The sequence below is a fragment of the Nyctibius grandis genome, chromosome 11 (genome assembly GCF_013368605.1).
Source record: "Nyctibius grandis isolate bNycGra1 chromosome 11, bNycGra1.pri, whole genome shotgun sequence".
NCBI classification, from domain to species: Eukaryota; Metazoa; Chordata; class Aves; order Nyctibiiformes; family Nyctibiidae; genus Nyctibius; species Nyctibius grandis.
This window is the reverse complement of record NC_090668.1, coordinates 19,255,928-19,271,957: the sequence shown is the minus strand read 5'-3', so window position 1 is coordinate 19,271,957 and position 16,030 is coordinate 19,255,928. Positions and strand designations below refer to the sequence as shown.

The 16,030-nt window shown below is 46.2% G+C and overlaps 1 protein-coding gene across 3 annotated transcripts in view; it reads right to left on the bottom strand.

The window, feature by feature from the left end:
* Positions 1–16,030, bottom strand: part of NTRK3 (neurotrophic receptor tyrosine kinase 3) — a 212,891-nt gene that overhangs the window by 34,438 nt on the left and 162,423 nt on the right. For all 3 annotated transcript variants that reach the window (XM_068409846.1, XM_068409847.1, XM_068409849.1), the window contains 2 exons: positions 7,633–7,763; positions 3,380–3,552 (listed from right to left, as the gene is read on the bottom strand). In XM_068409846.1, coding sequence (XP_068265947.1) covers positions 3,380–3,552; positions 7,633–7,763 — 304 coding nt within the window. The remainder of the gene's footprint in view (positions 1–3,379; positions 3,553–7,632; positions 7,764–16,030) is intronic.

The following is a 16,030-nucleotide window of genomic DNA, read 5'->3' as shown; positions in this document are numbered from 1 at the left end:
CCTCTGGCTTCCTCTGCTGAAATGCCTCTTTCTGTCCCAAGACAGTCTGACTGTGGGGCTGCTCCACTGGAAGTACTGACACAAAAACATCAGAACTATGCAGCTTTTCTAACAAAGTCTATTGCCTTTCTGAGTTAACAGCAAATTGCAACAACTTGCTATAGACTGCAAAGAGGGTCTGTAACGGCAACGTGCAAATATCCCTACTTCAAATTTCCTGCTGCCACAGACAGAAAACAAAAGCTAGAAAACCAGTGACAGAAGGAAAGGGAGGAAGCGATGGAGATACTTGGTGAGCAGAGAGGGGAGGCGGTTGGTGCAGACCCCCGAGCAGCGGGTCTGTGTGCCAGGGAATGCCCAGCCTTGCCAGGCACACAGCCTGCGGGCAGTCTCCAGCCCCTGCGTACACCAGCCCCAGGGACACTGTGCTCACCGGAGAGCAATGCCTGTATTTCTCCACGGCAGGACGTTTTCACTATCCCTTTTCTATCAGCCAGGACACCACAATTGCAGTCTCCCCTGGTGCAGAGAGCAGGGTAAGTTGTTGTACCACCAGCAATGGTCTTACACGCAGTGGCCCTGGGAGGCGTGTGGAACCATCCCAGTACATGCCACCTCTAGCCCAGCTGGTAGGTGTTGATCCTAGTGCTTCCCCTTGCCACACCAGTTAATTTTACAGACCAGTAAAAATCTCTCTCTTCTCTGGGAAGCACACAAAGGCCTGACAACATTTAGGGGAATTTATTTATTGTGCTTTTGTCCAGGAAACTGGGTCTAAAGCAAGCCTCTTCCATTTTACTGCTTTTCCAATTTCTGCAGTTAAACTGGGAAAAGTCCATCTGAGAGTCTCTTACAGACTCCCAGTACCCCTGGCTTCCAGTGCCTGGGAGGAACCGTCTCCTGTTGTAGGCTGTGTGATGCCACAATAAAAACTGCTACTCACCAGCAATGTATGCATTCCTACACCACCAACCCTCTTTGGCCCCCTCGCAGCCTCTGTCCACCAGTTTCCCACCAGCAGATAGCTGACCTGACAAACAAAGTCCAAGGCTCTCTTTCCATATGCCCCCTTAGGCATTTTGAGTTCTTGTTTGCTGGGTATAAGCTCCTTTGTCCCAAAAGCCAGCTTCCTTTGGGACACAAAGGGATTTTACTACCTATCACATGCCAACATACAGAGAAGGGAGCTCGTAGCTGCTTGGGAGCCAGCATGAGAGCGAAAATCTGGCAGCTAAATGCAGCTGGAAGATGCGAGGCTGCAATCCCAGGGACCACACATCTGGAAAGTTTCTGTTCCTTCATAAAGGCCAAAGATAATACAACAACGAGCTTTCTTCTCCAGAGACATCGGGACAGGCCCTGGCCTCCCAGGGTGTGAGTGTTTCTCAGAATGTCCCAGGGCAGGGTTGGGACATGGGGATGAGAGGGTGCATGGCTTCAGCACGATATCAGCCTTAGAAGCACACTGTTGAGTGAAGCAGTTCCATGAGACAGTGGCAGTGGGCATGAGACATCCCTCTGAGACAGTGAGAGAGCCTGTTTTGGACTACGCTGTTTGGCAGGTCAATTAGGGCAGAGAGGGAAGCTATGCCTCAGCTGTAACATCTACCTGCTCTAAGGAGAATAAGGTTACTGTTTCTGCCAGGAAAAAAAGATAGGTCAATTTTGTGCTCTTCCTTGTGAAGAACTTCAAGAACGTGGTCTCTCATGCTCTATTTTAGACTGCTTTCCTCCAGTCACAAGGCTGAGGCACTCTCCTTAACACTGCATCTCCAATCTGTGCTAAAACACTGTTTCAGCTCAATGCACGGTTTCATGCCTGTAGGCAGAGTTCAATCCACTGCTGCTCTGCTGTGAGGCTGCTGGGCCCCTGCGAGACAGAGTACCACAAGAGAGAGTCCCAGGGAAACCAAGGCTGCTCCCCTTTGGACATGGGTCTGAGGAGGTCTGCAAAGCTAGTGTAGCATCAGCCTTCACTTGTCGTACCTTATCAAGGATGTCATCTACCCAGAGCCTGAGACAGGGACTGAGCTATAAAATCATATTCAATCTACCCATAACTATGGCAAAATGAGGTGGGAAACCACTGCAGGGATGTTCTCAGCTCAGCCACTGCCCTGCGAGTGTCCCAAGGGAGCTGCAGACAGGTTGGCACTGCTTGGCAGAGGAAAGAAGAAACCTTCTGGCTCCTTCCCCATAGCTCTCCTGGTGTAGGTGATCACTTAGAAATTAAAACCTCAGGGAAGGACCTGTGTCTGCTGGTCAGAAACTGAATGTGATGGTGGTAAAATAATCACCAAGTGTATCCCAACCCCAGATCTAGACCTGCTGTGCTCAAGCTTCTTGTTCCTGCTGCAATCATGTTCACACTTAGCAGTCAAAACAGGAAAATATCAAGGGTCCAATTTTCTAAATACTGAGAAATAAAACTACTAATTATTTCAAGAGGTAAGTACCACTCCACTTGCATGCAGGTTTCAGAGCATAATTTCTGTATCGTGGGAGAACAGCACCACAAACATCCTCCCACAGTTGCTCCCTGGCCCTCACTGCTGGTGGATTCAGGGCACACAAATGATCTGCCTCAAGCTGATGAAATGGTTGAATGATGATTAGGGGGAGGGCTCCAGCAATTTGCATCTCCAGAGAGGCAGGGAAGGCGATTACAGCACTTCATCAGGCCTTGCCTAGCTTCTTGAGTAGTGTGGTGCCACAGGTTAGGATATTTTGTACCTCAGTCAGCATCTCTGTCTGATGAGTCTTAGGGAGCAAGGACCAGGTATGGACTCCACAAGCACTGCCTGAGGCCCCTGCAACATTTCTCAAGTCTTTTCTTGAATATAGGAATGAGAACTAGAGATCAGTAAATGCCCAGGATACCAATCAGACCAAGGACTCCAGCAAGTCTCTCAAAGGAATATTTTGGTTCTGGTACTATTGAACCAGGAACTGGGTGACATGCGGAGTGATGGCTAGTGGCCTGCCTGCTTCAGCAGGGCATGGCTTTGCTGTGTGGATGGGACTCGGAGCTGCTGACAGCCATGGCTTCACGTCTTTCTACCCCTGCAGGGCAGACAGGGATTGAAGCCACACTTCCTGCAACTTCAGGCGTGGGAGAAGAAAAGTCTGGTTTCCATAGCTCACAGGGACCATCCCTGGGACTACCTAAGAGGAAATGTTGGGGTAGGGCTAATAAAGCATCAGATCTGGTGAGGACCACATCTCATACAAGCTGTCCTTGGAACAACTGTCTCTCATTACCCAGCCCACCAGCATCCACACAGTAGTGGTGTCACTGGTGCACCACAAATCTATAACAAGCCACACCAAGGCTGCGGAGCAGCTGTACAGCATCTCCCGTGCCCTCCTTCACACGTACCTCAGGAACTTGTTCAGGTCCCCATGCTTCATATACTCGAAGACCATGATGAGTGGGTCGCCGTCACCACACACGCCGTAAAACTTGACGATGTGCTCGTGCTGCAGGTTGGTGAGCAGCTCTGCCTCCCTCTGGAAATCCTTGCGGGCTGCCAAGGTGGGGTCTTTCAGCGCCTGAAAGAAGGGGCACAGATACACACAGGGTGGGCTTGGGTGGGGGCGAAGCCAGAACAAATGGATCGCAGAGCAGCTGCTGAGGAAGGGAGGGGAGAGGAACCGCTACCACCGGCACAGTTGCACTGAGAGGGCTGGTGGTAGGTGCTGGTGGCACCATGTTGGCATCTTGTTCATGTAGTTACTGGCCCAGCAGGTTCCCCAATTCATTTCCCAGGGCAGCAGCAAACATACCTCAGAGGGTAATAGCTTCCAATTATTCCCAGCTTGGGCAGGATTTGTACTGGTGACCTACGGGTGAATGGCTTCATATCTCATTATTATTAAATTCCTGAGCCAGCCAGTCCTTGCTATATGTCTTTTATTTTGAAATAGCTGACTACGCTGCCTTTATTCAGAAGATGGATTTGCCTGGCTGTGCAGTTATTGTGCGGATTTTTCAAACTGCCTCTGAAGAAGGACACTGTCAAGTCTTTTCTCATAATTTTTAAAATCATGGTTTTATTCCCTGCTGTTTATAACAGCTCCCCTGGCAGATGGATGCTGAAATCAGTATCCTTATTGAGAATATCTCATCTTCCACATCTCCATTGCAGGGTAGCTTGCAGGCTCCAGGTTGTGTGGACCAGCCCAACATCACAGGGTTGCTATGAAGATGTTGCTGTTGGTGCAGCCGGTGATCGGGGAGGGTTCCCCAGGGCTGGAGTCTGACTTGTCCATGCATTATTGTGCAGTTGCATCGGAGAACTAGTTTGAAAGCAGTGTGTTGTCATCCCAGGGTGTCAAGGGAGGGCACTTAGTAAAAAAGTTGAAGTCCAGAACATTTGACAAGATGGGATGGCCATGAGAATCAGCACGGTCTTTGCAAACATTTGAGGAAATGAAGAGCCAATTCTGGTTTTGAGTTGCTGTGTCTCAGTTATATTCCCCTCGTCATCCTCCACGTGCCAGGACTGTTTAGTACCTGTTCTGGCTTTAACCATGCAGCCTAACAGGAGTTGAAAAGGATTCAAGGCAACTTGTTCCAGTCACCCCCAGATTCAATCTGATATGCACCAGTCCCCCCTCAGTGGTGGAAGACACCAGGTAGCTGGCCCCTCACCTACACACAAATACGCCTGCCCCCTTTTCCCCATGCCTTGAATCTCCCAGTGCTGACAAGAGAGGTGGCATCAGCAGGTGCAGGCTCCAATTTATGTACAAAAAGGGATGTTTAAGCATCAGAAAGCTGTGCATAGAGGAAGGGGCCGAGCACACTGCTAAGGCACCTCCGGCTGGTCCATGGCACTGCTGGGTGCAATGCCATGCACAGCGACGTAGTGAGTCCTCCGGAGCAGCTGCTTTTCCCCTTGGAGCACATCTCCTGCAAGGTTTTTGCCCAAGCCTTAGGACATTGCCTCATCTCCTTCTTCTGCCCCCAAACTGCTAGTCACATGGCATAATTTTATTTTAATTCTGTGTCCTCTGGGACAGCTTGACTAGAGATATTTAGATGGATGTTAGTTACACTGTGCAGATGGCAAAGCATCCATCCTTATCTCAGGCACTCAATTACTTTTAGTCATTTAATATCTTCATAATGTTGATGCTACCCTATTTTTCCCTGGAAAACAGCCCCCTCCCCATCAGTCTTTTCTCCCTCTTTTCCTATAGTTACATGTCATATTTCAAGCTGCAGTAAGTTTAGGTTTCCTCTCTTTCACACGCAATCATCTCTAGAAGGTGTCAGGACTGTAACTTTATAAATATAACACACCAAGAAAAAAAAAGGATATTAAAAAAAAAAAACATTACTAAGGTTGCATAGCCAAGCATTCAGAAATGAGGAAAACAGGAGCTGGAAGTGGTGAAACAGAGAAAGAAGACCAGGAACAGAGGAAAAGAAGGGATGTCTCACCAAAAACACTGAAATGCCTCTTCTAGGAAGGTTTGGGATTGATTGTATTTGTGCCTCCGTCATGATTCCCACGTGATATCTGGCAAGTCTCTCAGCATCTGCAGGTTGCAGCCGTTGTCATAAAGTGTCAATTGTTCCAATATTACCTGGGAAATCCCCTGTCACGTGGCATCGAGGCCAGGTCTGCACAAGTGCTGCGTGTTTACTGCAGTAGCTGGGCTCAGTGTGGGTCTGGTACCTGCTGTCTGCAGGGCTGGAAAGGCAGGTCCGTAACTCCATCCTCTGCCTAAGTGGATCATTTCAGCTCAGTTTCCCTGCTTCTCCGTCTGCCCTCTGCAAAATGAGGATGATACAACCCCAGCACCTCGCTGGGAGGCTGTGAAAATGAGTGCACTCACATCTAGGGAGCTCTCAGACACAGGAGTGATTGTCACAATGAAGCAGTCCATAGAGAAATGAAAAATACGTGTTCAGAGGACATGCCCTGAATACCAGCCCCTCCAGCATTTCCAGTACTTGACTTTGTAACCTCAGCACACTTTTGCTGAATGCAGTTTTTGTGCATTTCTTAGGATGTTTTTAGAAGCAAGCTGAATAAAACAGGAAGCTTGTCCATGCCATCACATCAAAACTCAGCTTATCTGCAGGGCTGCAACCTTTAGATCCACTGAAAATCTGAGTCCATTTAACCGAGTGAGTAACACAGCCACTTTCTTTGGCCCTGGGGGGGAGTCCCTGAAAGCACAACAGAGGCAGACTCTGGGCTGTGGACTCAGCTGCTCTAACCAGGGTGTCCTGCTGCTGCCCTGAGCTGCAGTGATCGGGGAGGTAGTTCTCAGCCTCTGTCGGGAGCATGAGATCTTCAGGAAATGCAGCCAAATCTCAACTTAATATGTAAAGCCTTTTTTTTCTTTCCTTCTTTTTTCCCCCTAAGAGTTATAAGGTGGCCCAAATTAGAGGGAATTTTTTCTACCCTTCCCAGAGCTGGCAAGAAGCCAGATTTCAAGGCCCTGCTCCAAAGCTGGATCTGTATGATCTTGCAGGATGAAAGGCACTCTGGAGATGTAAGCTCATAGTAGCAATTAACAGGAACAAGTTCGGATGCTGTTTCTGCCTACATGCAAATGAAACTCAGTAGAGACTTCACAGACAGGATTGGATAAGGGATGGCTGACACTGATAGGCAGGTACCAGCCATATAATCAGGCAATTAATCATATGGGTAACTGTGCTACCTTGGCTTTAACCAGTCTCAGAGGTGAAAGGTGCAATCTTGCAGTTCACAGCCAGAGCATAAGGGCACAAATGAGCTAAAAAAAACCTGGCGGTTCAACTGCCAATGATTAAAACAACTCTCAAGTAACTGGATGCCTCCAGCATCCTGGAGAGAGCGCTGGAACCTTTCTCCCTGTAGAGCATTGGTTCAAATGCAGATCTACTTCCAAGGAGTTAGGAGGCATCAATTAACTCCCAAGGATCAGACTATGTGTGTCTGCCAACTGGTGCCACTTGAGAGGAGAGCACATTTCTGCACTGAGTGGTCTCCTCTGCCCAGAGCTGCACTAATGGGGCACAGCTCAAATGAGGACCCTCACAAGGATGCGAACGGCACAACACAAGCCAAGCTGAGCTTGTGTTGGCTCAAAATCAGCAAAACAGGAGCGATCTGTGTCTAGGCAAGCAGGAGCTGAGTGGAGCCGAGCTGAGTTGCTTCTCCCATCTTGCGGCAAATTGATCCCAGCAAATTGGTTTGTCATGCTTAGCTTTTAAGTACTCATTTTTTGCAGAGGCCTTTTTTTGTTTCAACTTCTGCATGTTGCGCAAAGAGATAAAATCTAGAAAGAGAAGGGCCCCGCTCCCTCTCAGAGGGAAGGTGGACTCCACACTGTGCTGCTGCAGCTGCACGGGAGCTTAGAGCTTCCAGGCCAGTTTCTCCTCCCCGTCTGTCTCCTGGCCTCATCGGCAGGAAGAGAGGCTTTGGCATTGGCGAGAACAGACGACCTTGAAGCGAAACGCTGAAACTTTGTGTGACTAAGTGGATTTACCACAATCCTCAGCATCAGATAAATCTCCGTCCCTGGCCCCCAGCCCTCCCCTGCTTCCCTTTCCCACGCCGGCTCATCCAGCCTTGCTTCGCCGGCCAGCCCCTGCCGTACTCTCTGCCATTCACCCTTGGCATTTACCTTCACTGCCACCAGCATTTTGTCGTTGGTGGGGCTGAGGTTGTAACACTCGGCCAAGAACACCTTCCCAAAGGCACCTTCTCCCAGCTCCCTCTTCAAAACGATGTCTCTCCTCTTAATATGCTGGACATCTGTTGGAGGGAGGGGAGGAAGAGGGAGAGGGTTGAGGGAAGAATGAATCAGGGTTAATTCAGCGAATGGAAAACAACTAATTCAATTTTCTAGCAAGCTGCAAAGGATCTGAAATTGCTTTGCAAAAATATCTACAGGGATCTTTTTACCCACCCACAGAACACAGCCATCTCTGGGATGGATCTAGTCTCATGCAAAACAGCTGCAAGGAAAGTACTTGAGGTTTATCATGTTTTCCCTACAAGCTCACGCCAGGCTTGTCCTCAGGGAGAGGAACCTTTGGGGCAAAATCTGCAACAAAGACCTGAATCTCTTTGGAATAATCCTGGAAATAATTCCTCTCCTGTGAGGCACAGCAAAGGTCACATACTTCCAATGCCAGGCAAGGCGGGATTAGAAGTTCCTGTTGAGTTTTGTATTTCAATCGGGACCAGTTTAAACCCAGACTCGGACAAATTTTTGAGGCTGAACCTTAGCAAGTCAAAGCATTCCCAAAGGGAGGAGGACCACCGACCCCCACGCACCTTAGGGTATAAGCAGGAGCTGGTTGGATATGCTGAGCGCTGGCCCTCAACAAGACCCTGACCCTGCAGCCATCTCCTGTGAAACTGTTCCCTCAGGAACAAGGTCATCCCAGGATAAAGTCACTGGCACAACAGACAAACTCAACCCACTATTTCAATGATCCTTTCCACTGACATTTAGGACAGCGAGAACTGACAGAGAATAGCAACTGAGGTTTCAGGAAGAATAAAAGAGAAATAGCTATTAATTTAACAAAGGAGCAGAGGCCTATGAAGATTGGTCTGCTCAGCTAACAGGGTCATTCATAAGGGCTAGATCTACCCAGGTTCTAGGCACCTACAAGGGTAGGTAAGTGACTAGCAGGATCTCCACAAATGCTGGGTCATGACTAAATGTCACTGGTTGCTGGGAGAGCTAGTGCAATCCCCAAAAGAGAGTATGGAGACCTCCAAGCTGCTTTAAGTACCTTTCAGCCATCACAGTGCCCATACAGCTTCTCTGGCAACAAAAACAGTCCTTTTTTAATGCCTGGAATGAACTGTGGAAGCAGGTAGAGACACACAGCCACCATAGAATTGTCTGGAGGCACAGTGCCCAAAACTTCATGTCTCTAAACTGCCGTTCACTGGAACTTACTGCCTCCCTTGAGAACTGTGCTAGCACAGGCCATCCCCAGCTTCAGCCTGATGGTCATGGCAGGGCAGTGGTAGCTACACACTCTTCTCCAGTGCTTGGTGAGCAAAAGCTGATGCATTAGAGATCTGCTCAAGCAGAGGCATTAGATGGGACAGTGCCGTCTTCCCACTCCTACCCTGGGGCATTCATAACTTGACCCTGCATTTGTTTGCTCACAAACTAGACTGCTTTTGAGTCTTTCCCATCTCTTCCATGTGCCACAGGAGCTGTACAGATATGCTCCCCTCAGCTCAGATGCATTTCCCTTGGGGCACTGCAGATGCAGGAGGTGGAGGTGACTAACACCGGGTTTCAAACTGGCTGCAGGGAAGCTTCACTAACAGTGACCACAATCTGCCACCAACTCCTACCACCCAGGTGCCCGAGTAGGCACCCACATTGACCCAAGGGAACATATGCCCCACAACAACACAGGTACCACTTAATGCATCAAAAAGCCAATGGATCAGAAGACTAACATCCTAATGGCTTTCATACAATTAAGCTTTTCAATTAGGAGCTCACAGACAGGTTTAAGCAGCTGCCATCTCTGGCCCTTTTGCTTGTTTGGGGAGATGGATGCTGCGAGATTGCATAAGCAATGGGCCTTGTAACGAACGATGCCTCTATAGAGAATTCCCGTTGACCTTTTCATTAATTGTTCAATAGACTGAAAACTGTTAGTTACCAATATTAATAATATTAGTAACATTAAGGCGCAGGATGGTAGGCACAACCAAAATGACTTTGGTTTTAAATCTGCAGTGACAACCAGGGAGAACAAATCACATGTGGACTTTGCCTTCTCCACCTGGTTTAGTTGACTGTTTAAGGAGTATCTTGAGAAATCTGAACTATTATGTGTTGAAATGTTAAATGATGCACTTGTGTGAGGAAAGTCCTAATCTAAGAAAATCTCAAACGGCACCAATTTACTTAATAGAGTAGAGGAACAGGAGTTTTTTTCCTCTTTCTCTTGGCGAGGATTTCCATAGCACTCATCACTACAGTACCTAGGACTTGCTATATTGATAAACGTGTATTTGCATTCTTGGTCTCCTGAATAGCAGCAGTCAAGAAAGCTGCTGGGAAATGATCTTGTATTAAGAGGAGCCAAAAGACACTTTAAAAAACTCAGAATCTCAACAGAAATGTAGCTATTTCAATCTGACTGCCCCATTTGATGTGAGATAAAGTTAAAAAGGAAACTGTCTCAGAATAACCAATGATACTTTTTGAGATTATTTACACTTCTGACAAGTGGTAACAACATGAGAACTGAAGCAAACCCTCTCTTTCTGAACTCCCCAGGGTCTTGCTCAAAATTTTCAGCTCCCAATTTTTCCTCCCAACAACATCTTAATAAATGATCAGGCACTTCTGAGAGCCAGCATCCAGACTGTCTAATTATGTCTACATTATTAAAATAATATCCCATCTGTCTTCAAGACCAGATTTTGCAGCAAGTTGTTAGGGTCACCTGAGAAGCTTCAGGAAACATTTATATGAAGAATTTAAGGACATACTGTGGCAGACACAGTTGAACTGAGGGAGGAGCAATCCTTTTGAAGTAGTGGACTCACGTAGCACTGCTGGATTTAAAGTAAACTTGTATAGTTATAAAAAAAAGGTTCATGAAGTTAAGCAGTTTGACAGCAACTGGACAATCTTAATGTAGAGTCAGAAAAGTACTTTTGCTGATCACCATTTCTCTCAACCTCAAATGGCCATAAATTTTGCTTCATAGTATTTTAGGCACAAATGGAATAATAAGTGAGTTATAATAAATTGCTTTTTCACATGCCATAGGCTTAAAATACTGAAGTTTACATCAAATTCTTTCACTCACAGTGAGATCAGCACTATGATTAATTCTACATTACTATTAAATATAGGCTTTAAACATAAAGCAATGACAAACTGCCCTGGCACCATGCGAATGGCTGTGTTATTGTGCTAACCTTGCATCTCTTTGCTCATCTGTCCTGGCTGTAACTCATACTGGAGGCCAAGTAGCCATGAAAGATACTGTGCTGCAAGGGCACCTGGGAGGTTCATCTGCATAAATCTGTTTACCTCCTCCTGGAGAAAGCTGAGCCCTGTCTGATAAACAGCTGGTGTTTATTTGTTTTAGGCAGGCAGTGGTGTGCTAATCCATCTCGGCTGTGTTGCAGTCAGCCCTGCCGACAAGGTGTACGCAAACTGTCTTCCTGTAAGTACCACTCTTTTTTTTTTTTCTCCCCCATGTACTATTAACTTATAAAAACAAGCCAACAAGACAATTCAAAAGAAGAATCTATGCAGGAGCCACAGTAAGACCTGATGGGAAAATAACCAGGCTTGACAGCATGATGGGAAGTCATTCAAGACTGTGCTGTATCTACAGGAAGGAAGTGAGCACACAACACTGAAGTAATTCCAGTTTTAAATGAAACATCTTGCAGTCCTTGTTTTGGGATTAGTATGTTGCTGCATTACACAGAAAGAGAGTTGGGCAGATTCCCCACCGTCCTTCTTGTCCATCAAGATTTAACACGTGGAGAACGCATTTCAAGCTATTGCCTTCAGTGTTGTTCTGAATAACACATGAACTACATCAGAAAACACTCGACCTGCAGCTGGTTGGAAATGCCCTGTGACTTCAGTTCAATGATGGTAGCATGTGGGTAAGCAAGAGTATTAGCAAGAGGGTAAGTCTGGGATATTGCACTCACCTTTACAAATTGCCTCCAGAGCAGACAGCTTTCCTTTTCTCTGGAAGAATCAAGGCAGAAGGGTTGTGGCTTTGGACCTGTGATGGGATCTTACCTAACCTCCTCTAAACCTTTCACAGGATGGCTGACTTGATCTGTGCTTAAAGTTCACTCAGTCAGAAAAGTGGCTGTCTAAAAACAGCAGCTTCTTCCTCCCCATATTTGCTCCCACGTGTCCCTTAGTCATGTCTGCTTCTCTTCTTGACACAAACATATTCTGGTTTGCTAACCTTGCGAACCGAGCACAGACATGGGATGTAGGAGCAGAAGAAGAGGGAACAAGACTAATTCTGCTTTTCTCATACATCAATCTACCATGTCCTGATGGGTCACTTCTGCACTGGCTCCTGAGATGGAGCCTGGAAAAGCCAGAACTTTTTATTTTAAATCACTGATTCAATGACTCTTAACCCATCTTTTACACTCATATTGCAGAATCTCTCTTGCTTGTGACAAGGTCAAGGCAAAAAGACCCCAACTCAACCTCCAAATCCCAGACAGATCATACAGAGCTGGTAACGGACTGTGCAATTAAAACACCCTTTTTCTAATAATCACCACATTTCAATCACATGACCAGAAATCAGAAAGTTGCATGGGTACATTTCATGAATCTAATTTTCCAATTATTGTCTTATTTCCAAATCAGTCCTGGGGGTCAGGTGAGGAAGAGGTGAGTTCAATAACACTGCAAATTCTGCATTTCAGATTTCCATTACAACCAGCATCCTTAAAACCATGGTTTGATAATACTCTTGAAGCCTGGATGCACATGATGAAGTGTCTGGACATAGATTACTACAGTGGGAGGTAAATGGACAAATCAAACTCCAAACAGAGTAAACCATGAGCGGTGCCAGTACTTAAGTTACAGCAAAATGCAAAACTACTTCTTAAGCTGGATCATTTAAACCAGGTCTGAAATTAATTCCTCACATCTTCTTTCAAATTCCCGAACAGCAGTCTATCTGGTTGCTGTATTTCTAGTGGGTTTCCTGGCCTTGGACTCTTAATTCACGAACAACACGTAGCTCACAGGCAAAACAGAGCAAACCCATGGAAATGCTTCCTTTTACTTTTGCCACCATCTTTATCAGCAGCTTTCTCTTCTAGCCTAGAAAAGACCAATATCAAATTTCTATCAGTTTCTTTTCTCCTCTACACATCTGTCCCTGTTTTCCCTACAGGTAGGTTTTTTCCTGCACCTCTCCATCACTGGCTCCTCCCTCCCTTAGCTTTGTCACTTCATGACATTTCTTCTCTCTTTTTCTTCTTATTTCTTGCCTCTCTTGCTGTTCAATCCCTGTTTAAAACTGACTTCTTTTAGGTATGTTTCTAGGGTATCCTGATCTGAGTCTGATCCTGGGCTCTTTGTGGTAACGGTCTTGATTTTCATAAGCTTCTAAAGCCTCATTTGCATCAACAGATCTTTATAAATTATAACAATGACATTTTTCAGTAGTGGCTGAATCATTTGCTGTAACAACTAATTTATGCCAAAGAGTTGTCTCTTTTTTCTTTATACGTAAGCTGTCCACAAAAAGGTAGCAAAGTTCTCAGTCAATACGATTCATTCACTTCTTTCTTGACTCACTGCTAAAATAATTCTTACGAATAAACCCTGCATAGCTTCCCTGCTCCGTGACAATTGAAATCAAATAAACAAAGCTTACAATTTACACTGGAAGTCTTGTCATTAAGCCATGTAACTACCAAACAGAGTGCCTTTCATGTCAGGCAGTCAATTGCAACCTGGATGTCAACCAAACGTGTTGATGAGTTACCCAATGTACCTGATCAGGGCAAAGTGTGCAGATTGGGTAGGACCAGATCAAAAAGCCTTGCCGCTGAAGGGCTGATAAGTCATTCTCTCACAGACCTGTCTCATAGTGAGAGAAGATAATGCATAGGCTAGCTGCACAGAGTCTGAGTCTCCCTCCTGGCCTGGTGCAAATCCATCAAAGTCAATGAAGAGTATTGATTTCAATTGTGGACTGTTGTGAAGTACACATAAACAAAGGGAGAATCAGTCCCATATAATTTAAAAAAATGGAGACATAAACAGGCTGTTTCTTGTCTCTGTTTGAGCTCCGAGTAGGTAGCCCTCCACTTCTGGTAGCTTCTCTCCCAGCTCTGACATGAGCTACCTCTGGGAAAAAGCCCTGATATGTGCTTTGGCAGCTCGGCATTGTGCCCAGATGCTGGTTCTTTTCCAAGTTCCCCTGTTAAGGCACCCTTCAAGGACTCGGCTTCAAAAGAGTCATGATTATAATCACCAAGCAGTTCTGAGAGTCCTTTCAAAGAGATCCAAAATCAGGGAGGTTTATGTAAAGCGTATCTGTATCTCTGGCAACTTCATGGAGCAGGCACAGTCCTTGACCGAGCCACCTGGGCTCCAACACATGGGTGCACCAAGGTCCTTCCCATGCCCTTCTTTGCAGACCATGTGGACAAGACCAGCTCACTCAGACCTTTCTCTTCACTTTGGGGGCAGTATTTCAATCTTACTAATTCTGCATGACAGCTCTAATAGCCATTTGTGTGTGTCCACACAGAAAAATATAGAGAGAGACTTGCTCACATCTTCCATCCATCTCTCCTTTGGCCTTGATGGAAACAACCTGAAATGCAAAGGATGCTCTCCCTTTTACTGTGTTACCCCTCTCTTTGCATCCCTTCTCAGGCTTTTTGATCTCTGGTAAATCAATATATGGCATTGGCTTCACAGCCTCTCTTCAGACTGTTTTTCATGTCTTGTATCTTACCAAGATGTTGGCAATTTGCTTCCAGGCAGCCTCTGGTGCCTGACTATATACCACGTAATCAAACAGTCATGATCAAACTCCTTCATAAAGGCCTTAAAAGACAATGACTTTATGTTTCTGCAGTTCTTTGCATTTTCTTACCATTCTCTTCATTTCTTGGGAGCAGCTGCAAGGCATGAGTGCAGGTCCCAGATGTGAAGGAGTCATTACTGCCCAGCTGACCCAGCAGACCCAGAGCTAATGCAGTACATGCTGCTAAATAGATCTTGGTAAAAAATAACTGGCCTTGACACATTTAGCTGGACAATCTGGGCTAAAATAGTATCCAGGAATACTAATCTGCACCAGAAGCTGACGTTCAGTGTAATCAAGCTCAAGAAAACAGGAAAACAGAAAAGCAACCTCTGCAAGCCAGATCTCTGGTGCTTTGAAAATACCTTACATCTACCACTTCCAAGCATGCCTCCAGTAATTAGGACATCATCAGCTCCTCTGGCTTTTGCTGTTGCAATAGCAGATGGAGAGGAAGCCCTGACCCAAAGGGCTGCCTTTCACTCTCCAGCTAACTCCAGCCGGCCTCGATTCAAGGGAGAGTCATGTTTCTGCAGAAGAGCCCTCAAGCTCCAGAGTGATTTGATTAGCAGCACGGAGCAACTGGATTAGCACCCGCTGAGCTGCCGAAACTTGAGCTGCCGCATCTCCGCTGCAGCACCAGCTTCGGTATCAGCCACACGGCAACTGCCCACAACGACAGTCTGCGTGTACAATGCTCTCAGGGCTAAAGGTGAGTGTAAAGGGAGTGTGTGTCTGTGTGTGGGGGTAAAGGAGCCAACAGAAAGGCAAAGCACAATCATCCCCTAAACCAACAATTCATCAGATGCAAGCCCAGAGCCTGCCAGCCTCCCCCACCACAATACGCTGAAAACCATTTGGCAGCAGGTGGCATTATCTGGTATGACATACCTGCAAAGCTTAAACCCAAACCAAACCAAACTCTCATTCTCTTCATAAAAAAATCTGAAAAATAATAACGTTAGAACATGCTTGGCACCACCCCACAAACATTTTTTAAGCAAAAACTTCTGTCCCAGCTTAAACCACCTAACACTTCTATAAAAACAAAACGTGATTTCAAGCTGTCATCCCTTTCAGTCCCGTGAATCTGATTACTAACCACGTAGTAATTATTTTATGAGAGCAGTATAAAGTGTCCCATGGCTACTGGGTGCTGAGCAGTCTCAGCTGGGATGCATGACACTGCATAGTCCTGCAGAAGCACAGCCATCCTGGGGAGATCCCAAAGCAAAGGAGGTTCCTGCACATCACCCCCAGCAAATGTTTGACAGTGACTACAGCAACAAAAAAAGGAAGCATCCAGCACATCTGGGCCTTGCACAGCAACACGATCTTGTCTTTAAGACAGCATCCACCCCCTCCGTTTTCTGCAGATTTGCAACTTACTGAAATTACTCAAGCAAGAGCTCATCATATGAACAGAACCTTTCCGTGATCCACCAAGGTAAATCCCTTCACCTGTGCTGTTAAAAC